Source organism: Notamacropus eugenii, chromosome 1 (assembly GCF_028372415.1).
Source record: "Notamacropus eugenii isolate mMacEug1 chromosome 1, mMacEug1.pri_v2, whole genome shotgun sequence".
Taxonomy (NCBI): domain Eukaryota; kingdom Metazoa; phylum Chordata; class Mammalia; order Diprotodontia; family Macropodidae; genus Notamacropus; species Notamacropus eugenii.
The window spans coordinates 58121118-58145180 of record NC_092872.1 but is presented as its reverse complement, the minus strand read 5'-3'; the positions used below and the strand labels follow the sequence as shown (position 1 = coordinate 58145180).

General features: G+C 37.0%; 1 protein-coding gene across 4 annotated transcripts in view; it reads left to right on the top strand.

The window, feature by feature from the left end:
* The window catches only part of CREBBP (CREB binding protein), a 170751-nt gene that overhangs the window by 93269 nt on the left and 53419 nt on the right, over nt 1-24063 (top strand). For all 4 annotated transcript variants that reach the window (XM_072603295.1, XM_072603278.1, XM_072603285.1 and 1 more), the window contains exons 6-8: nt 17873-18115; nt 19334-19433; nt 23775-23921. In XM_072603295.1, the coding sequence (XP_072459396.1) occupies nt 17873-18115; nt 19334-19433; nt 23775-23921 (490 nt within the window). The remainder of the gene's footprint in view (nt 1-17872; nt 18116-19333; nt 19434-23774; nt 23922-24063) is intronic.

The following is a 24063-nucleotide window of genomic DNA, read 5'->3' as shown; positions in this document are numbered from 1 at the left end:
TATTATATTAACTCAGCCTACCCATGAGCAACTGATGTTTTTCCACTTACTTACATCTGACCTTATTTGTGTGAAAGTGTTTTGTAATTGCGTCCATATAGTTCCTGGGTTTGTTTTGGCAGGTAGACTCCCAGATATTTGTAATGTCTGTTGTAGCTTTATATAAGATTTCTCTTTCTAAATCTTGCTGTTGGGCTTTGTTAGTAATATATTGAAGTGCAGATGATTTATGTGGGTTTATTTTGCAATCTGCAACTTTGCCACAGTTGGTTATTATTTCAAGTAGTTTTTTACTTGATTCTGAGATTCTCTAAGTATATCATCATATCATCTGCAAAGAGTGATAACTTAGTTTCTTCTTCGCTTGTTCTAATTCCTTCAATTTCTTTTTCTTATTGCTATAGCTAGCATTTCTTATGCCATATTGAATAACAGTGGTGATAATGGACATCCTTGTTTCACCCCTGATCTTACTGGAAATGCATGTAGCTTGTCCTCATTGCATATAATGCTTGCTGATGATTTTATGTAGATGTTACTTATTATTTTATGGAAAGTTCCATTTATTCCTATGCTTTTCAGTGTTTTCAATAGGAATGGGTGTTGTATTTTGTCAAAAAGCTTTTTCTGCATGTATTGAGATAATCATGTGGTTTCTGTTAGTTTTGTTGTTGATATGATCAATAATACTAATAGTTTTTCTAATATTGAACCAGCCCTGCATTCCTGGTATAAATTCTACCTGAGCATAATGTAGTATTCTTGTGATAAGTGGCTGTATTCTTTTTTCTAAGATCTTATTTAAAAGTTTTGCATCTATATTCATTAGAGAAATTGGTCTGTAATTTTCTTTGTTGTGTTTTGGCTTTTTCTGGTTTAGTTATCAGAACCATATTTGTATCCTAAAAAGAATTTGGTAGAACTCCTTCTTCACCAATTTTCCCAAATAGTGTATATAATATTTGAATTAACTGTTCTTTAAATGTTTGATAGAATTCACTTGTCAATCCATCTGGCCCTGGAGATTTTTTCCTAGGGAGTTCATTGATGGCTTGTTCAATTTCTTTTTCTGAGATGGAATTATTTAAGTACTCAACTTCCTCGTCTGTTATTCTGGGCAGTTTATATTTTTTAAAATAATCATCCATCTCATTTAGATTGTTGAATTCATGGGCATAACAGTTGGCCAAAATAATTTCTAATTATTGTTTTAATTTCCTCCTCACTGCAAGTTTATTCACCTTTTTCATTTTTGATATTGGTAATTTGGTTTTATTCTTTCTTTTTTTAATCAAATTGACCATCTTCCTTTTATTTTATTAGTTTAATAGTTTTCTTAATTTCAGTTTTATTAATCTCTCCTTTGGTTTTTTAAGTATTTCTAATTTGGTATTTACTTGGGGATTTTCAGTTTGTTCTTTTTCTAGCCTTTTCAGCTGCATGCTCAATTCATTGATCTCTTCTTCTCCTCTTTATCTATTTTGTTCATGTAGGCATTCAAAGACATAAAACTTCCCCTAAGAACTGCTTTTGCAGTATCCTTTAAGATTTGGTAGATTGTCTCATTATTGTCATTCTCTTGAATGAAGTTCTTGATTGTTTCTATAATTTGTTGTTTAACCCACTAATTCTTTAGCATTAGATTGTTTAGTTTCCAGTTAGTTTTTGGTTTCTATTTCGATGGCCTTTGATTACATGTAATTTTTATTGCGTTATGATCTGAGAAGTATGCATTGCATATCTGCCTTTCCGCACTGAATTGTGAGGTTTTTATGGCCTACTACATGGTCAGTTTTTGTATATGTGCCATGTAGCTCAGAGAAAAAGGTATATTTCTTTCTGTCCCCCTTCAGTTTTCTTCAAAGATCTATCATATCTACCTTATCCAGAGTTTTATACACCTCCTTAACTTCTTTCTTATTTATTTTGAGGTTAGATTTATCAAATTCAGAGAGAGGGACATTGAGGTCCCCCACTAGTATAGTTTTGCTGTCTGTTTCTTCCTATAACTTCCTTAATTTCTCCTCTAAGAATTTGGATGCTACATAGCTTGAAGCATATATGTTTAGTAACGAAATTGCTTAGTTGTCTCTGGTGTCTTTTAGCAGGATATAGTTTCCTTCCTTATGTCTTTTGATTAGATCTATTTCTGCTTTTACCTTGTCTGAGATTAGCAATGCCACCCCTGCTTTTTTTATATCAGCTGAAGCACAAAATATTCTGCTCCAACCTTTTGCCTTTACCCTGTGTGTATGCCCCATTTCAGATGTGTTTCTTGTAAACAACGTAGTGTTGGATTATGGTTTTTAATCCATTCTGCTATCCATCTCCTTTTTATGGGAGAGTTCATCCCATTCACAGTTATGATTACTATCTGTGTCTTTCCCTCCATTCCCTTTCCCCTTCTTTATGCATTTAGTACTCCCTTCTCCTTTCCCCTCCACAATAAGAGTTTTAATTTTTGACCACCCCTCTCTTTTAATCCCCTTTTCCCTTAGTACTTCTTCCCTCCCTTTTAGCCTCTGCTCCCTTTTCTTTCCCCCTTCCCCTCCTACTGCCTGTAGAGCTAGTTATATTTCTATACTTAGCTGAGTTTGTTGTACCCTCCTTGAATCCAGTCAGATGAGAATACCTCTCAAACAATGCTCATCTCTCCCTCTCCTCTTTCCCTCTACTGTAATGTATTTTTGTGCTTCATCCTGTGAGGTAATTTTTTTTCCAGGACCCAAGGTGGTGGAGTGATCAGTAATTGCTATCTCCTTCCCCTGGTTGACCTTGATAAGCCCAGAGAATATCTCCCCTGGAAAAACCCTGGAACACAGTGGGAGCAACAGAAGGGGTAAACAGATTCTTAGCCTGTGAGGCTAGAAAGATGTGCTAAAAAGGGTCCCTCTTGCTGGGGCTGAAGGGGATCAGTGCAGGATCAAAGGTGTCCCAGACAGCCTCACCTCAGCAAACTAGGAGACAGTCCTGAGCCCCAGGGGGGGTGATGCTAGGAACCATCAACACCCGGACCCCAAGCATGCCTTAGCACCCCAGGGAGATTGGGAAGACACTAGTGCTGATGAGATCACCAACCACTGAGCTTGCCTATGTGCTAGCTCAGCAGAGGAGACCTCCTGTGCTCAGACCACTCCTCCCCCACACTTAATGAACTAGCTCCAGGGTAACTGTGGGGAAACCCAAAAAAGACCTCACCTGGCCTCTCCTTTCTACCAGTAGCCAGCTTAGCACCAGGTAAGCTGCAGCACTTTAGCTTCTAGCTGAAAGAACCAGAGGCCTCAACACACAAAGCCACAAATTCCAGGCACAAGAACTGTGGAACAGAGCCCCCAGTGCACCAGACACAGTGATCTGCTAAAAGCCAGGAAAAGGGTAATTATCATGAGTAAGAAGCAAAGGAGAATAGACCATAGAATCTTTCTGTGGGGACAAGGACCAAAACAGAAATACCAAAGAGGTCAGCATTGGGACTGTACTCTCATCTGAAACTTCAGAAGGGAATAAGAACTGGTCTGAACCCAAAAGAGCCTTCTTGGAAGAGCTCAGAAAGGATTTTAAAAGCCAAATTAGAGAAATAGAAGAAAATCTGACAAATTGCTCAAAATATGAAAAAAGAAATCACAGAAGAATTTAAAAAGACAATTGGACAAATGAAAAAGGAAATACAAAACCTAACTGGAGAAAATAGCTCCTTAAAAGGAACATTTGGACAGATGTAAAAGGAGATGCAAAAGTTAACTGAAGAAAGTCATTTGATAAAAATTAGAATCAGGCAAGTAGAAGCTAATGAGACATCAAGAATCAGTCAAACAGAATCTAAAGAATGAAAAGATAGAAGAAAATGTAAAATACCTCATTGCAAATACAGCTGACCTGAAAATAGATCCAGGAGAGAAAAATCTAAGGATGCTTGGTCTACCAGAAAGCTATGATGAAAAAAAGAGCCTGGACAATATCATCCAAGAAATCATCAAGGAAAATTGCCCAGAGGTCCTAGATCCAGAGGGCAAAATAGTCATTGAAAGAATCCACCGTTCCCCTCCTGAAAGGGACTCCAAACTAAGAACACCAAGAAATATTGTTGCCAAATTCCAAATTATCAAGTGAAGGAGAAAATACTGCAGGCAGCCAGAAAGAAACAATTCAAATATCAAGGAGCCACAGTCAGGGTCACACAAGACCTTGCAGCTTCTACATTAAAAGATAAAAGGAATTGGAATATGATATTCTGTAAGGCAAAGGATCTGGGTCTGCAACCAAGGATTAATTACCCAGCAAAGTTGAGCATAATATTTCAGGCAAGAAGATGGATAATTCAATGAAATAAGGAATTTCCAGACCTTTCTGATGAAAAGGTCAGAACTCAATAGAAAATTTGATCTTCAAACTCAGGTCACAAGAGAGGCATAAAAAGATAAATGGCAAAACTAAACAAAACTTGTTACTCACTATGGGCAAACTGTTTATATCCCTCTAAGGGAAGATGATACATGTTAATCTTGAGAATTGTACATTTATTTTGATATATAAAAGGGATATACATAGATAGTGGGTATAAATTAAATGATATGATAACACATGTGATTTAAGGGTGCGAAGGGATTGTTACGGGAGATGTGAAAAGGAGGCAGAAAAAATAAATTCCGTTAACTATTACTGACATTTTAATGGCAACATCTCTATCAGGTAGGGCTTTTTAGCTTTTGTAATTAAATATGTTTTGTAGGATGCAAGTAAATAATTTACATTGACAGTAATCAGTTTCTCAAAACATGATTTTTCTTTATTTGAAGATTTTTAAAATCTTTCAAAATAATCCTCTGGTTTATTGTGATACGCTGCATGCTTGGTATTAAGATGTCATTTTAGGTTGGCCAGTTTCATGCTCTCTGCAGCCAAAGCCTCATTACAAATTACCAAAGAGGTTTTTCCATACCATCATCATTATTAGAAGTAAATCCATTTTTCAGAAATGCTTTGACATATTTTATTGTCAATTTAGGTGTACTGCAACCTGGTAGTGAAGACTCCCTCATTCTCATCAGTATTTTTATCTCTTCTTTCTAAATTTAGCCATTAGTCCACAATTGACCAATTTTTTTTGATGTAAAATATAAATATTGCTATTAATTTCTCAAATATTAGTTTTTGTTTATGAAGTTACATTTGTTTGTGCTTAATTTTAAAATTTGATGTTCACAGATAGAAGTGGTAATGGTAGAGAAATATTATTAAAGGCCTTTTGTCTTTGCTGCAATTAAACATAGGTTTCTGTAAAAGAAGGAGATGGCAGTTTTAAAAATCAAACCTTCTAACAATGTAATTCTAATTTGATACTTTATTGGGAATGATGGTAGGAAAACTTTAGAAGTCTTTTTCGTAATTAGACTACCATGTTTCTGTAACAGCAGAAAATTTTTTTTTTAAAAATCAAACCTTCTAACAATGTAATTCTAATTTGATACTTTATTGGGAATGATGGTAGGAAAACTTTAGAAGTCTTTTTCGTAATTAGACTACCATGTTTCTGTAACAGCAGAAAATTTTTTATGTACAGTAAAAACACTGCAATTCATACCATATAATAGTCTCAAATGTGTTTTCTGGCAACAGTTGTTGGCATTGTGTGGTGTGACGACATGTGCTGTGCAAAGTTCGCTTGTTGTATGTGTATTCCTAGCCAAGGTTGTAGTGAAGTCTCACAATGCAATGTGGGTGTGCACTGCCAGAAACACCTCTGATCCATTGCATGTTTGATTTTGAATTAATTTCTGGGCATTGCATTTTCAGAAACCTTTTACTGTTGCCAAATTTTTCGCAACCCACAGTTTAGGAAGTTCTGCTGTAGAAGAGGGCTCCAGTCACTATGGAGCTTATTTACACTTATCTCCACCTTTATGCAGTATATGAATACCTGTTAGGAGCATTTAAAATACTTCATTATCTGGTCCATTCCCACTTTTGCAGCCTTTTTACACATAGTCCACCTGTGGGGTCTCTTCAGTCCAGCTAAACTAGTCGTCTTTTTGTTCCTTTGGCTCAAAATTCCTTTTCTCATTTGCTTGGTATTTGTACTGCTTTCTCCATGTTTATAATACATTTTCTCTTCTCTGTTTCTTAGAATCCTTTGAATCTTTGTCAAGTACGACATGAAAACCTAAGGCATTTTCTCCCCACCTGTTCTTTTGCCTTCCTCCCTCCTCCTTATTTTCCCTTCCCCTGTCCTCCCAAAACTGCCATCCTCTCCAGTTACCTTGCTTGTGGTTGATATACACTTATATGTGGGCATGTGTCATCTTATGGAATGGGAGTTGCCTGAGGACTGTTTTGCTTTTTAACTTTGTATATCTAGTACCTGGCACATAGTAGGTACTTAATAAATATTTGTTGGTTAAATAATTTGCAAATAATTTTTTACAGTCCTGCTTAGCCTGATTTCTCAGACCACAATAGATTAGAATGGGGATATTGAAAAGACATCACAAATATTGACAGTAAGACAAGAGCCTGAATGTTTATTATATTGCACATATCTTGTGTGGCAGTGCCGGCCCTAGTCAGAGAGTAAATCATGAACAAAAAAAGCAGTGAAGAATGCGATAGATTTTAGTAATACTTTCGACAAAAGTGTTTTAAATTTTGAATTGTTACTTACCTGGAAAATTAATTTGTATAATGGATCCTTTAATCTGCTGGCCTTTATTAAGTGACTGATAGTGCTGCATTAAGGAGTATATGAAGGCTCTCAAGTCTGCATAGTCCAATCACAGTAGCTCAGAGCCCTAGTTAAGAATATTAATAACTTTTAGCAGAAGTCTGTCTCTTTCCTAATTTAAATTTATTTTTTTTCTTTCATTTACCCCTGGTTTTTTTTAATGTTCAAAGCAGAAATCTGAAGCTTCCCAATTTTTAGTGGAAGAAAGAAAAGTGGGGGAAAGATCAGACTTTGTTTTTTGTTGCGTTTTTTTTTTTTTTTTTGCCTTCAATTTGTAAGAGTAGGTATTAAGTTAACTTTCTTTTGTTAGATATCTGTTTCGAGAACCAGGAGGAGGAGTTCAACCTTTCTTTCACATTCTTCTTTTGGTCTTTGTTTTGCCTGTTGCCCCATGCTACACTTTCCACTTACCCTGTGTGCCTGAGGATACTCTTTCCCACTCCAGATGCTCAGTTCTTGAGGTCCTCAATCTTCATTTCTCTCTCCTTACTAGTACCCTTACTTTTATAGGCCACACATCTCCATGTTATGGTACCTTTTTATATACAGTTCTCATTTGGATTTTACATTGGTACATTTTAAGTATCAGAACCTTTTTGTGATTTACCTGGTTTCCTTCCAACGTCTTCTCTAAATAATGATGTGTTACAATTGCTTAGCATGCTAATATTTTAGTTGCTACATTGTTGAGATATTGGGGTACATTAAACTTTAGAGGGAAAATTTTAAGGGAATTGTACATGACCTATTTATTAAGCATTATAGATTTGCTTTTCATTTGCAATAATGAGGTACATCGTATGTATAATTTTTCTGGATCCTCCTCCAGATCACACCCTCTGTAACATTGTGTCACTCAGGATTGTATTGGACTCTCTTCTCTTCTCCCTTTGTACTTCTACACTTGCTGATCTCCTCAGTTCCTGTGGATTTATGACTCTAAAATCTACCTTTCTTGCTGATTATTTCCTTCAAATCTCTCTGATTACTTTCATTCTCTGTTCTAAGTGCCTTTCAGGCATCTCACATTGGATGTCTAGTAGACACCTTAAACTTAATGTCTAAAACAGAAAGTTATCTTTCTCCTGAAACCCTCCCCTCTTCTACCTTCCTTACTGTAGAAGGCAAGACCACCCTTACAATCTCTTCAGCTTGCAATCTAAGAGTCATCCTGGATTCCTCACCATCTCCTCCCCTGCCCCCCCCCCCCCACACCCAGTTTTCAAGTTGTTGACAAGACCTGCTGATTACACCTCTGCAAAATCTCTCAAATACACCCCTTTCTCTCTGACACTACCAGTACTCTAGGCCCTCATCATCTCACACCTGTATTACTGCAATAACCTATTGGTGGGTCTGATTTTGTCAAGTCTCTCCCTACTCCAATCCATTCTCCATTTAGCCACTAAAGTGATTTTCCTAAAATGCAGGTCTGATCATGTCACTTCCCTATTCTATAAACTCCAGTGGCTTCCTGTTGTCTCCAGGAGCAACTACAAAATGCTATCCGGCATTCAGAGTTATTGATAATCTATTTCCTCCTTTCTTTGCAGTCTTCTTACACCTTACTCCCCAACATGGACTCCTCAGTCCAGTGACACTGCTCACCTGGTTGTTCCATAAATAAGACTCCATCTCTTAGCTCTGGACATTTTTTCTCACTGTCCTCCATGTCTGGAATGTTTTCCCTTTGCACTAACTGCTGACCTCCCTGGCTTCCTTTAAGTCTCTATTAAAATCCCATTTTAGCAGAAGCCTTCCCTAATCCCTATTAATTTCCCATGCTTTTCTTCTTTTAATTATTTCTTACCCTGTATATAGCTTCTGTTGTGTATTTGTTTGTACCATTAGACTGTAAACTCATTGCAGACAGGGTCTGTCCTTGCCTCTTTGTATTCTCAGTCTTTTTTTTTTTATTTAACTTTTAACATTCATTTTCACAAAATTTTGGGTTCCAAATTTTCTCCCCTTTTGTCCCCTCCCCCCACCCCAGAACACCGAGCATTCTAATTGCCCCTATCACCAATCTGCTCTTTCTTCTATCATCCCTCTCTGCCCTTGTCTCCATCTTCTCTTTTGTCCTGTAGGGCCAAATAACTTTCTATACCCCTTTACCTGTATTTCTTATTTCCTAGTAGCAAGAACAGTACTCGACAGTTGTTCCTAAAACTTTGAGTTCCAACTTCTCTTCCTGCCTCTCTCCCCACCCCTTCCCTTTGGAAGGCAAGCAATTCAATATAGGCCATATCTGTGTAGTTTTGCAAATGACTTCCATAATAGTCATGTTGTATAAGACTACTATATTTCCCTCCATCCTATCCTGCCCCCAGTTACTTCTATTCTCTCTTTTGATCCTGTCCCTTCCCATGAGTGTCGACCTCAAATTGCTCCCTCCTCCCCATGCCCTCCCTTCCATCATCCCCCGCACCCTGCTTATCCCCTTATCCCCCACTTTCCTGTATTGTAAGATAGGTTTTCCTATCAAAATGAGTGTGCATTTTATTCTTTCCTTTCATGGAATGTGATGAGAGTAGACCTCATGTTTTTCTCTCACCTCCCCTCTTTTTCCCTCCACTAATAAGTCTTTTGCTTGCCTCTTTTATGAGAGATAATTTGCCCCATTCCATTTCTCCCTTTCTCCTCCCAATATATTTCTCACTGCTTGATTTCATTTTTTAAAAATATGATCCCATCCTCTTCAATTCACTCTGTGCACTGTCTATGTGTGTGTGCGTGTGTGTGTGTGTGTGTGTGTGTGTGTGTGTGTGTGTGTGTGTGTAATCCCACCCAGTCCCCAGATACTGAAAAGTTTCAAGAGTTACAAATATTGTCTTTCCATGTAGGAATGTAATCAGTTCAACTTTAGTTAAGTCCCTTATGACTTCTCTTTGCTATTTACCTTTTCATGCTTCTCTTCATTCTTGTGTTTGAAAGTCAAATTTTCTTTTCAGCTCTGGTCTTTTCATCAAGAATGCTTGAAAGCCCTCTATTTCATTCAAAGACCAATTTTTCCCCTGAAGTATTATACTCAGTTTTGCTGGGTAGGTGATTCTTGGTTTTAGTCCTAGTTCCTTTGACTTCTGGAATATCCTGTTCCCTGCCCTTCGATCCCTTAATGTAGAAGCTGCTAGATCTTGTGTTATGCTGATTGTATTTCCACAATACTTGAATTGTTTCTTTCTAGCTGCTTGCAATATTTTCTCCTTGACCTGGGAACTCTGGAATTTGGCCACAATGTTCCTAGGAGTTTCTCTTTTTGGATCTCTTTCAGGCGGTGATCTGTGGATTCCTTGAATACTGATTTTGCCCTCTGGTTCTAGAATCTCAGGGCAGTTTTCCTTGATAATTTCATGAAAGATGATGTCTAGGCTCTTTTTTTGATCATGGCTTTCAGGTAGTCCCATAATTTTTAAATTGTCTCTCCTGGATCTATTTTCCAGGTCAGTTGTTTTTCCAATGAGATATTTCACATTATCTTCCATTTTTTGATTCTTTTGGTTTTGTTTTGTGATTGGCCTCTATCTGTTCCATTGTAATCTTCAAAGAACTATTTTCTTCAGTGAGCTTTTGAACCTCCTTTTCCATTTGGCTAATTCTGCTTTTGAAAGCATTCTTCTCCTCATTGGCTTTTTGAACCTCTTTTGCCAATTGAGTTAGCCTATTTTTCAAGGTGTTATTTTCTTCAGCATTTTTTTGTGTCTCCTTTAGCAAGGTGTGGACCTGCTTTTCATGCTTTACCTGCATGTCTCTCATTTCTCTTCCCAGTTTTTCCTCCACCTCTCTAACTTGATTTTCAAAATCCTTTTTGAGCTCTTCCATGGCCTGAGCCCACTGGGTGGGCTCGGATACAGAAGCCTTGACTTCTGTGTCTTTCCCTGATGGTAAGCATTGTTCTTCCTCATCAGAAAGGAAGGGAGGAAATACCTGTTCACCAAGAAAGTAACCTTCTATAGTCTTATTTTTTTTCCCTTTTCTGGGCATTTTCCCAGCCAGTGACTTGACTTCTGAATATTCTCTTCACACCCACTTTGCCTCCAGATTTGCCCAGCCAGAGCTTGGGGTCTGAGATTCAAATGCTGCTTCCCAGCCTCAGGGCTTTGGCAGGGGCGGGGCTGCTATTCAGTGTGAGATTAAGTACAGGTGCTTGAGTGGGGCCAGGGCAGCCTCACAGGGCTCAGTTCCCTCAGGGAGTTTATGCAGAGACCTTCAACAACGGATCCCATCTCCTGCCTGCTTGGGGAGCCCTGGTCTTCTCCCGCCTCTGCTGCTGCCTCCCGAGGGGGCCTGAGTTATGGGGGCACCCCACTCCCCTCTCGGCAAGCTGAGAAGACCCTCTCCACCAACCTTTGGGGCCTGCGGGTGGAGGGACCTGTGCGGCTGCTGGAGATTCCATCCCTGAAGCCTGCTCCGATCCGCTCCTCTCGGCGCCCCACGGCCAAGGCAGGGCTGGGCTGGGCTCGTCTCCGGGTCCATAGTGCAACGAATTTTTTGGGAGAGGTTTTCAGGGCTCTCTGGAACAGAAATCTCATCTGCTCCGTTGTTCTGTGGCTTCTGCTGCTCCAGAATTTCTTGGGAGTTCTTTTTTACAGATATTTTATGGGCTGTGGGTTTGGAGCTAGCGTATGTGTGTCTTTCTACTCCCCATATTCTCAGTCTTACCACAGTACCTGGCACGTTAGTAGGTGCTTTGAAAATGTTTTTTGATTGAGTGATACTACCACTTAACTGAGACTTTCTCAAAACTTTTTGCAGTCTTCACCTTGACCTTTTGGAGTTTTAAACACTGAACCAACCTTGCTTGTGGAAATTCTCTTTTATGTATTCTTAGTTGAAAACCTTGTCTCATATTTCACTGCAAAGACTGAGATACCTGTTTTCTCTCCTCCTTGCATCACATCACTGACACCATCCATGACTTCTCTTCCTATACCCTTGTCTCATGAAGGGATGGCCGTTCTTGCCAGGCCAGATCCCTCTTACATGTACAGGTGGTCTCATACCATCCACTTTTCTCCAGAAGATTGTCCCCTCTATCATTCCAACTCTTTGACTTAATGTTTCTCATTGTACTAGCTACTTCCCCCTGCTTGCAACATAAACATGTCTCCTCCTTCCATCCCTGCTAGCTATTGTCTTGTATCCCGCCCCCCACCCCCATCACTATCCCTCCTCAAAAGTGTTTTAGTTCCCACCATTACCTCCTGTCATCTGCCTTTCCTTCTATTCACTTCCCCTCCCTCCTTTTTTCTTTTTTTTAATTGAATTATTTTATTTGTTTTCAGTGTTCAACAATCACTTCCATGTATCTTAGATTTTTTTCCACTCCCTCCCTCTCAGACCCCCTCCCTCCTTGAGATGGCATACAGTCTTATACAGGTTCTACATGTACATTCCTTTTAAATGTATGTTGAAAAGAAGAATTGAAATGAAGGAGAAACCATAAAACAAAACATAATACAAAAGAAAATGGTCTATTTCTATCTGCGATCCAATTCCATAGTTCTTTTCCTAGAAGTGGAAGGCGTTTTGCCTCAAGAATCCATTGGAAATTTTTTTAAGTCCGTGCATTTCAACGAAGTAAGTCTACCAGAAAAATTCCTCTCACACTGTGGTTGTTGCTATGTACAAAGTTCTTCTAGTTCTACTCCTTTCACTCAGCATCAGTTCATATAAGTCTTTCCAGGCCTCTGAAATCTTCCTGTTCATCATTTCTTATAGCACAATAGTATTTCATTACATGACAAAATACTTAGAGAATCCCAGAAAATCAAGTAAAAAACTACTTGAAATAATAAACAACTTTGACAGAGTTGCAGGTTACAAGAAAAAAATTATTCCCTCCTTTTTCTTATCTCCTTTCTCTGTTACTTCCCTCTAGGGTAAGATAGATTTCTATACCCAGTTAGTGTGTGTTATTCCGTTTTTGAGTCACTTTTGATGAAAGAAAGAAAAAAACCTTTAACCTAGTGCACTCTGAAGCCTGTAGATTGGACAACAATAGGTCCCTCTCCAGGCTCCACTTACAGGCTGTTTTCTGGCTCCTCCTGGCTTAGGAGTGATTATCAGTAATAACTGTTGCTCTTTCCCTCCCAGCTTGATTTAGTTATTTTTTTCTTTCCCTCTTTAAAGGGGCCATTCCCTGACTACTTCTTAAAGAGGCCTATTCACTGTATGGGCATCCCCTCACTCTTCGTGAGTGCCTGAATAGGCCTTTGCCTAAAGAGGCCAAGATCTCTCATCGCATGCTGGGCTGTCTTCAGTCATCCTGATAAATATCTAGTCACTAAATCCAGATGGCTCAGGAGGAGAAAATGAGGCTGGTGACCTTGCACAGCCCTCCCTCATTCAAAACAAAGTCAAGTGCAAGTCATGTCATCATTTCTCTAATGTGTCATGGTCTTCTTCAAAAATGAAGGACAAACACAACAACAACACTTTTGATGAGAATAAGATTTAAGCATTGGCTACCACCCCTCATCTTCCCTTCCACTGTAAAAACTCTTTTATGTGTGAGAGAATTTACTCCATTCTTCATCTCTTTCCTTTTCTCACACTTGAATTTTATTTTTTTTAGATATCATCCCATCGCAGTCAACTCATACCCATCCCTTTTGTCTGTGTATACTCCTTTATACTGCCCTAATAATGATAAATTTCTTGGGAGGTACAAGTACCATCTTTCCATGTAAGATTGTAAGTAATATAACCATATTGAAACCCTCATGATTTCTCTTTTCTGTTTCCTTCTTTAAGTGTCTCTTGAATCTTGAAAATTCCTATTTTTTATTCAGCTCTTCTTTTCATCTGGAATTTCATTTACTATCCTCTATTTCATTTATTATTTTTTCCCCTGACGGATTATTCAATTTTGCTGGGTAAGTGATTCTGGGTTGAAATCTTGGCTCTGTTGTCCTTTGGGATATCATATTCCATGCTCTCTGATCCTTTAATGTAGAAGCTAGTAAATCTTGTGTTATCTTGATGGTGTTCTTCTCAATATTTGAATTGTTTCTTTCTGGTTGTCTGCTTGCAATATTTTCTTCTTGACCTGGGAGCTCTGGGATTTGTCTATAGTATTCCCAGGAGTTTTCTTTTTGGGATCCCTTTCAGGTCATGAATGATGAATTCTTTCAGTTTCTATTTTACCTGCTGTACCTGCTGGTTGTAGAATCTCAAGACTGTTTTTCTTCGATAATTTCTTAAAGGGTGATATCTAGGCTGTTTTTTTACTCATGTTTTTCATGTAGTCCATTAATTCTTAAATTGTTTCTCCTACATTCTTTTCCCAGATAATTTGTTTTTCTAATAAAAAATTTCATATTTTCTCTTTTTATTCTTTTGTTTTTGTTTGTTGATGTTACTTGGAGTCATTAGCTTTCATTTGCCCAGCTTTTATTTTTAAGGAATCATTTTCCTCAGTGAGCTTTTGTGTCTCCTTTTCTATTTGGCCAATTCTTCTTTTTAATGAATTATTTTCAGTGGTGGGTTTGTTGTTCTGCTTTTAGCATTTTGCCTATTCTGTTTTTTAAGGTGTTATTTTCTTCAGTATGTTTTGTGCCTCTTTTATCAAGCTGTTGACTTTTTTTTTCATTATTTTTTGGCAACACTAATATATTTTCCCAATTTTTTCTCTGTTTCTCTTAATTGATTTTTAAAATCCTTTTGACTTCTTCCAGGAATTCTTTTTGGGCAGGAGAAAAATTTACATTTTCTTTGAGGCTTTTCCTGTGGCTATTTTGACTTTATTGTCTTCTGAGTTAGTCTTTTGATCTTCATTTTCACCATTGTACCTTTTTATTTTTACCATCTGCTTCGTTTTTCCATCCTAGAGTTGGGCTGTGCTCCCAGGATAGTGGAGGGGTCAGGGTGGGGGGAGTGGAGTGGAGGGGACCTGTTCCAAGCTTAGGGTTTTTGTTTTGTTGTTTTCAGAGGTAGTTTTGGCAGTTTAGTTCTTCTTAGGTGATGTGATCTAAACAGAGGTGTAGTCACTGTTTCCTTGGTCTATATTTTGGTCTGTGAGTAACCACAAGAACTCTTTTACCCTGGAACTATGATAAAAGGGACCTCACTCCTCCTATTGGTCCTTCTCATTCTGAGACTTTGACCACGTATGGACAATGTAGGAGAGATCTATACTTGATGCCAAGAAAGGCTCCCTATAAACTCCTTGTGAGTACTTGTCTGAGCAACCCCCCCACCCCCCTGCCCCTGCCTCCTTACTGTCTGAGAGCTGAGAACTCCAGAAGCTGCCACTGTTGCTGATTTGGTCACCCCCAAGGCCTGCTGCTCCTCCTGGCTTGTGGGGCATGGTGGCCCAACCTTGTCTGTACTTTCATCCCATTTTGACAGATCTTTCTTACTGATCTTCTAAATTATCTTTGGTGGAAAATAGTTTCACCCTCTCCTTTTGCTGCTTCTGAGTTTGTTTTGAGGCATCATTTTAAAGTTGTTTGAAATGGGCAGTGTTCTTCATCAGTCATTTCTGTTTATTTTTCCTAATTGTTGGTTTTTCCAATATTGATATTGTAATATAAATTACTTTCTTGATTCTGCTTATTTCATTGCATCAGCTTACACAAGTCTTCCCAGGTTTCTCTGAAATCATCTTTTTGATCAAAATAATATTCTATTACATACACGTGCCATTATTTGTTCAGCCATTCCCCAGTTAATGGGTATTTCCTTTAGTTTCCAGTTTTTGTGACTGCAAGTGTTACTATAAATGTTTTTTGTACAAATAGGAGCTTTCCTCGTTTCTTTGATATCTTTGAGATAATAGTGATGTTACTGGGTTAAAAGACATGCACATTTTAGTAGTTTTCCAAATTGCTTTTGCGAATGGGTTGATCAGTTGACTGCTATACCAGTAAAACATTGATGTACCTGTTTTCCCACAAATCCTCCATTTGTCACTTTTTTTTGGTCAGTTTTGCCATAGATACTAGGTATTATCTCTGTGCTGTTTTCATTTGCATTTCTTTAGTTATTAGTGATTTAGAGATTTTATTTATATGGTTATAAATAACTTAGATTTCTTTTGAGAACTGCTCTGAATGGAATCATTCTTATTACGCTTGTCTTAGTTTGATTTTATGATCTGCAGCATTTTCCTATGTGGAAATTAGAGGGGTTTTTTTTAAAGCTTTCTTTAAATTCTGAATTTTTAGGCATTTTTAAGTCATTTGTAGTTGTTCTTTATAACGTTGCTATATAAATTGATCTCTTGATTTTGTGTATTTCATTCTGTAAGAGTCTGTACCAAGTGCCTGTATTCTGCCTACTACCATCTCCCATCATTCTTATAGAGTAATAATATTGCATTATATTTATATGTCATGACTTCTTCAACCATACCCCTATTTGATGAATACCCTCTTAGTTTCCAATTCTCTACTACAGCAAAAAAAAGGTACTTTAAATATTTTTGTACTTTTGGTTCGTTTGCCTCTTTCTTTAATCTCTTTAGGGTATTGACCTAATAGTGATTCTGGTGGATTAAAGGGTATGCATATTAGTTACTTTTTGGACACAGTCTAAATTTCTTTTTTGAGTGGCTAGAATGTTTCACAGAGATTTGAGTTTTCTTAGCTTTGGTGGCCTAGGTGTTGTCCTGCAAGGCTGGAATTTATCACTGTATTTTATTTACACATGTATATGTGTGCATACAATATATGTTATGTATACATGCTATTGTATGCTTTATATATACATGCTGTATATTTTCTCTATACATGTATATAGTATGTGATGTGTGTGTGTATATTTATGTACATACACACATATCTTCTTAGCCACTCTCTCCAGCATATCTTCTTTCTTTAAAAATTACAACTGCAGAAAACCTTGATGTCTTTTGTCTTTACATCACAGTCATTTCACTGCCAAAACCCTCTTGTGACTAAGAAAACCAATTAGAAAGCTTGATGCTATGACTTTATCTGTCATGTGTATTATTCTCCAGTAGTTGTCTCCTTACTGGCTCTCTCCTTTGAGTGAAGCATATTTTATTATCTGGGCCCTTCAGTATGTAAATTTAATCTTTCTTGGGATGATCTTTTTCTTTACATTATTGTGATTGTTGGGTTTATTGTTCTCTTGATTCTGCTCTCTTTGCCTCTGTTCATATTGGTCTTTCCAAAGTTTCTCCATATTCCTGGTATTTGTCATTTCTTAGTGCACAGTAATACTGCTTTACGTTACATGCTATAGGTCTCCCCCCCACTGTTTCTCACTTGGCTGGGCACCAGCGTTATTTTCATTTCTGTCACATAGAATGTTGCTTTGAATATTTTGACATGGCATAATTTCATTTTCTTCTTTTCTTGCCCTGTTAAGCATATGTATGCAGTCTTATTTCTGGGTCAGAAGTTATAAGGTTTTTGTTTTTTTTTTTAGACATACTCCTTTTTATTTTTTTTAAAGCAAAATTCCAAATTAAACTGAAGTTAGTACCACTTCCCATCTCTTAACAATAGTTTATCAGTGTGCCTATTTTTTCATAATCTCATTGACTGTTTCTGTTATTTTTTCCTTTTTGCCAATTTACATCGCAGTTGTTTTCATTTGTACTTTTATTACTAGTGATTTCGAACATTTTACTGTAAGTTGTAGTTTTTAATTTTCTTTTGAAAACTATTCATATCCTTTTAAGGAGTATCTTGTATTAATTTCCTGTTTAATTTGGACATCATACCGTTTCTTTTCATTCACATGTAAGCCTTTTATTTTTATGTATTCAAAATTGCTTATTTTATATGTCAATGTGTTTTCAAGTTTTACCAGCAGTTCTTGTGAAATGACTTTTAAGCTTATTCTGATGATATATATTCTTAATATTTTTCTGACACTGGACCACTATTTTCATTTACTTTTGTTTCTTGTTTATGTATGTTTCTTCCATTGATTGACTTTTCTTTTTTTAAAATCAGTGCTAACTGATTTTGATGACTAATGTTATATAATATAGTTTGAGGTCTGGTAATATTCTTCCCATAGGTATTTTTTTTTCTTGATAGTTGGGTTTTAGTATTGTGTAATTTGCTTTTGTACTTGTAATTTTATTAAGAATTAATGATATCTGTGCCCTTTAAAAAATTATTTTGGCCTTTTACCCTCTTTTTTCCTTTTTTTTTTTTTTTTTTTTTAAAAAAATAGCCATCCTGGGATCTCCAGCAAGTGGAATTCAGAATACCATTGGCTCTGTTGGGTCAGGCCAACAGAATACTTCTACTTTAAGTAACCCCAATCCAATTGATCCCAGCTCCATGCAACGGGCTTATGCTGCTCTTGGACTACCCTATGGCAACCAGCCACAAACACAGTTGCAGCCTCAAGTATCTGGCCAGCAACCAGCACAACCTCAAACTCACCAGCAGATGAGGACTCTGAATGCATTGGGTAAGTGAAGAAATGAGAAAGATACTTTGTTTTCAATAGCAGTGAATTGAATTATAACAACCCAAACTCAAATCTAGCTGTCTCCATGCCCTTTCTCTTTTTGATGGAATTTTGGTGTTTTCTTTCATAAATGATAACATGCCTTTAAAAAGATATACTGAATAAATACACTGAAAGTTTTTATTTACCTTGGCTGCTTCAGTTTGGATATTGCTAATGAACTTCATTGCCTGCATTATTGAATCTAATATGATTCAAATAACTGCATGTGGAGGTGTGGAGTAAGATAAATTTGCTAACAGACACTAAGTAAACAATCTGTTTGCTGTTGAAATTGTGGTCTGCCAGCCTTAGAGATGCTGGTTATGATTTGTACAGTCAGTAAAAACCATTGGTTTGGAAACACTGATCTAGAAACTAACTGAGGATCTCTGTTCTTGTCCAAACTTTAATTAGTTACATGACAGTGAAAATTGCTTCGCTTTTGTGTGGCAGCGTGGTATAGTGGAAATAACATTGCATCTAAGAGAGACACCTGGGTTTTAACTTGAAATCTGATGCTTGTTAGCTGTGTGGTCATGAAAAAGTTAGTTATCATCACTAAACCACGATTTCTTTATCTGTTTAATTTGGGAATAGTAATAATAGGAGTAACAGTAATAATAGTAACTATGCTATATAACCCACAGGGCTGTTACAAGGCTGAAGTGTTAGGATGTTATATATGTTGCTTTGAAAACTTTAAATAATACATACATAGTCAGCTGTTACCCTTTTCCTTCTCAATTTGTTACATGAAGAATTTAGGGCTGAATGTTTTTCTATGACCCTTTCTGTATGAAAAATTCTTTGATTCTGTATATTTACATGAAAATATAATATACATGCCTCTGTCTTGTTAGTCCAGTTTGTTCAAATATAATGCAAATGCAGTTAGTTGAACTGATCGATTTTATTGTATTTATTGGACAACACCAGTTACAGTGTTGGTCACAAGGTTGGAGTAAATGACAAAATATGGACTGTTAGGCACAAATCTATCACCACTACTATTGTTTTTTAATGTTTACAAAATATATATACAATAATATACAAAAACCATTTATCAGATTATGGAAATAATATTTGTCAGATATGATAGTTTAATCCTTTCATCTTCTCAATGAAATTTTAAAAATTGTAATTGTAACTCATTTGTCTAATTTTTCTTTCTCATAGGTACCAACCCAATGACCATTCCAGCTGGAGGAATTGCAGCAGACCAACAGCCAAACCTGATTTCAGAAACTGCTCTTCCAACCTCTCTTGGAGCAACGAAGTAAGTGTCGTTATTTATTTGATTCCTATTTTCATGAATCACAACTATGTGTGATGTAAATAGTGTTAGACTGTTGTAGTATGTGATGCAAGTATAGAAGTTTAGAATCAGGGAATTAACTTGTGTGTAAAAGTAGCAGTAAGAATGGAAGAGATGTTTGTAGTTGTTATTGTTGTTCATTTTTAAATGAGAATGGGAGCAGAATATTGCTAGAGCACTAGCAATTCAGAATCTTCATTTCTGTCCAGTTTATTGTTATGACAAAGCTGTAGAACATTTTGTTGTTATGGAGCTTTCCTGAACCATATTGAATATTTAGCATTTGAAGAAACATACTTTTGATTTGAAAACACTATACATTCTTTGTCTGGATGATTGCTATTTGCCATATTTGACAGAATTTAAAATTTCAAAATAAATTCAATTCAATAATAATTTAAAATATATTTATTGTCAATTTAGATCTTTTATTTTTTCTTCCTAAGGGATAACAGAGGGAAAAAAGGTATATTTATTAGATTAAGTGTGCTTCTAGGGCAAGTTTGGTAAGTATTTGTGTCCAGTATTGGATGTGGAAAGATAAATATATGGAAATGAGGAGAAGAAGAGTGTTAAAAGGATTTTGGAGGTAATTCTGTATTGAGATTGTGCTTTTTAACATAATTTTTAAAGAGAAGTATCTTTTCCTACGAGGTGAATTTGAATTCTTGAGGTAAGAATGTTTAAAGTTACCAAAGCTTCTTGAATATAGTAATTATTTGTCTCATTTTTTTTGTGTCCGTAGCACAGTGCTTGGCACCTACCTAGCAGGTGCTTAGGAAATACTTGTTGATTGATTGAGAAATAGTTACTGTGAGAGAGGTATGATCTATGATGTATAGAAAAAAGAATAATTTCTATTTCATTCTCTTTATCCAAGTAGCAGAATTTTCAGTATCATTTTTGTTTTGTCTCTAAAATGAAGTGGGAGGAGGACTAGATTCTTTCTTATGTATGTTTATTTCTTTGTTAAAATAATCCATGATTATTTCATATTTAATCATTTTAGAGAGGTATCATTTAGTATTGAATTAGTTTGTCATCTATTTTCTTTTAAACTGATATAATTCTCTTTCATGCTGGATTGTCCTTTCTGTTTAGTTATCTATTAACAGTGCCATTTAATACTTGACCATTAAATTTCTCTACCTTCAGTTCAATTCATTCAGCATTTATTAAGTGTCTACTTATGTGTAAAACACTGTCTGCTAGGTCCTAGACACAGTCAAAAACTACAAATGGCACTTCTTTTCTTGGAACTTGACTAGAGGACTAAATTAAGCAAACAGGTAAATAATCATGAGTTAATAGGAGTAAGATAGTACTCAAAATAGGGGAATCAAAAAAGGCTTCCTAAAGGAATCATCCTTTAAAGTGAGCAAAGAATTCTGAGAGGTGTAAGTGAGGAGAGAGTGGACTTAAATAAAGTGTATGAAATAATTCTCAAAAGGAGTGTTATAGACAGATTATTTAGGGCTTTAAATGCCAAGCTAGAGGCTTTGTATTTTATTGCCCAGACATTAAGGAGGCACTAAAGATTTTTGAGTCAGAGAATGACGTGATTATACTTTTTATTTAGAAAGGCTTATAGCAGCCTTAATTTAGGAAGACTTACAGCAGCTTTGTGGAAAATAAATGAGAAAGTGAAGTGAATGGATTCAGGGAGGCCAGTTAGGAGGCATTTGTTACAATCTTGCCAAGTAGTAACCATGTGAGTAGAGAGAATGGGAAAGACATGACTTAACAACTGATTGAATACAGTTAACAAAATTAGGAAATACAGAAATTAAGAATGATTTCCATTGTTGTCTACCTGACTGACTGAAAGAATAGTGATGCCTTCATCAGAAGCAGATGGGTATAGAAGGAGGGTCACATCTCAGCAGAAGATAATGAGTTCAGTCAGGTTTGAATTTCCTAGAAAGATATCGAGGTGAGAATATTTGTTAATCAATTGGTGATATATGGAACTAGATTTGAGAAGAGCAGTGAAGATGAATGATTGATTGATGTAGGAGCTGTCTGCTTACAGATGATAGTAAGGCATATATAAGCTGATGAAATTGCCATTTAATCCATCAAGCATTTATTAATTACTATATACTAGGTACTCTACTAGGCACATAAGATAGAATTGGAGGGTTAAGGTTAGAAAATGTGCTCTGAAGGAAAGACAAGTAGCATAGGTTAGACCTTTGGGGAGCACTCCTCGTTTATCAGGTGAAAGATAAGTTATTATCAGCAGAGGAGATTGAGAGGTGGTCACAGACACAGGAAAAGAACTAGTATAGTGCTGTAGGGGCAGGCGTGAAGTGACTGGAGGCCATCGTAGGGCTTGGCTTTAGGCCAAGATGGAAAGAGTTAGAGGAAATAATAGATGAATTTTGGTGTTCTGAATCATGGATGTTAAATAGTTGTAGAGGATGGTGAGGTCAATGCAGGATTCAAAGCCATAGATGTTGTGGGGATTTTGATGAATTTGGATGCCTGGGTTTTCTAAGGGACATGCATGTGTATTTTGAAATCCTTAAATGTGAGAGGTTGTGTTGGACAGGAAAACTTTGTGAAGTACTGAACTACTTGAGTTAGTTGAAGGGGAAATAATCTGGAGGGTGGGAATAAAATAGCCATATGGAGTAGTGGCTGCTAGGTGTTGAAGGGGATTGCTGAATCTAGAGTCACAAAGACCTGAATTCAAATTCAGCCTCAAATATGCACATTGTATATAACACCCTGGGCAAATCACTTAACTTCATCTGCCTCAGTTACACGAAGCATGTGTAAAGTGAACATGATACCTCTTACCTCCCAGGGTTGTGAGTATAAAATAGTATTTGTGAAATGACTTACCAGTCTTAAACCACTGTGCAAATGCTAATAATAACAAAGACAGAACATCTACAACTTAGGGGGAGGGTTTAAAGGTAGCAGCAGAGAGCAAAATAATGCCCTACTCCTGGCTCAAGGATTCAGGGGCTAAACCTATAAGTCACAGTTACAGTGCCGGTTTGCGGTGGGAATAGCCATGGGAGGGTAGGAAGTAGAGTTTTGGGGGATGAATGCCAGATTTCTTTAAGTGCAGTAAGGCAGTGCAAATGTGAGGTTACAAAAGTTTAGGATGAAGGGAAGATTGCAGCTCGACACTGAAAGAGTAGAGAATGGTAGAAAGACCAAAGCCTCTTCCCTTAGGCAGCTGGAGATTTATTCACTCAACTGTTGGTGTAGAAACTTGGTTGGCTTCCACCTGTCAGGATGGTTGATTGGTGGCATTGTTCTGCTGACACAAGGAAAGGTAGGAACAGGTTTTAAGCAGGACAGTAAATTGAAAACAGAAGATTTTCAGACTAGGAGGCTTTTAAGATTCTTCTAAACCCAGTCCCTGAATGGGATTAGGAAAAGACCTCCTCAATCTGACCTGGAACTCCAGGCCTGACCCTCCTGAGTTCAGTGATGAAATTGTGCTGGGGCAGGACCCTTGGTATAAGTGGAGGCCTAGGAGTATGCTTTTGTTGTGGTGACTCAGGACAATCTAGGCAGTGGGTTTCTGTGGTGAGTAGGAGCCTCCATATCTGTTCCCTGTGTTGGGAATGGGAGATCGGTGCTGTAGCACCAACTTTTAACATTCAAGCAAAGGTAACTTCCCCCAGGTCCCAGCGTTGTTATAAAGAGGGGATTACTTTTTTTTTGGCAGATATTTAGTGATTTGATTTTAGATGCAAATGCTTTTGTAATTATGTTCGCTTCTACATGTAAAGAACATTTTTTATTAACTCGTGTACCCTGTTAATGTATTACTTGGCTGTGACCCAACAGTACAGTTCATTATTTAATCTAAATAATGCTAAAAAGAAAAAAACCAAACCTTAGAATATGATGGACCATTCAAGTAAGTATTATTATATTTTGTTTTGTTCCTTAAGTTATATTTCTTATTTTTGCTCTCTCCCATACTTTTTTCTCTTCATTAAACTCATAAACCATTTCTTCCATTCTTTTTATCTGCTCATTTGTTAGCAGCTTCTCTTTCTTTGTTCATTTGTTTTAGTTTCTTATTTTACTGAGGCATTCAGGCAGGAAACATGTATTATAAACATGTGACATAAAATGGTTTCAACTTTTTCATTGACTTAGGGCGACTGTAATGCCTTTAGAGGTTTACTAGTTTAGTTCAAAATACTCATCTAAGAATAATGTTGCTGAATATGATAGAAGAAATTAAATGGGCCAAATAACATTCTGAAAGGAAATTTGTGCTAGTGTTTGCAATAGACGGATGAAGGGTCTTTTTTCTTCTCATTTTAGCCCATTAATGAGTGATGGTACCAATTCTGGCAATATTGGAAGCCTCAGCACCATGCCTACAGCTGCACCTCCTTCTAGCACTGGAGTTAGGAAAGGCTGGCACGAACATGTCACTCAGGACCTGCGTAACCATTTAGTACATAAACTGTGAGTAGAAGCTATGGTTACATTGCTTCAGTTGTGAATATTTCATGAAATGTGATGTAATTCCAGGAGAGATTAGTCATAGGCATCATAGCTATTCAGATAAGTTAACAAACTCTCAAACTACCTTCCCAATATTATTCTA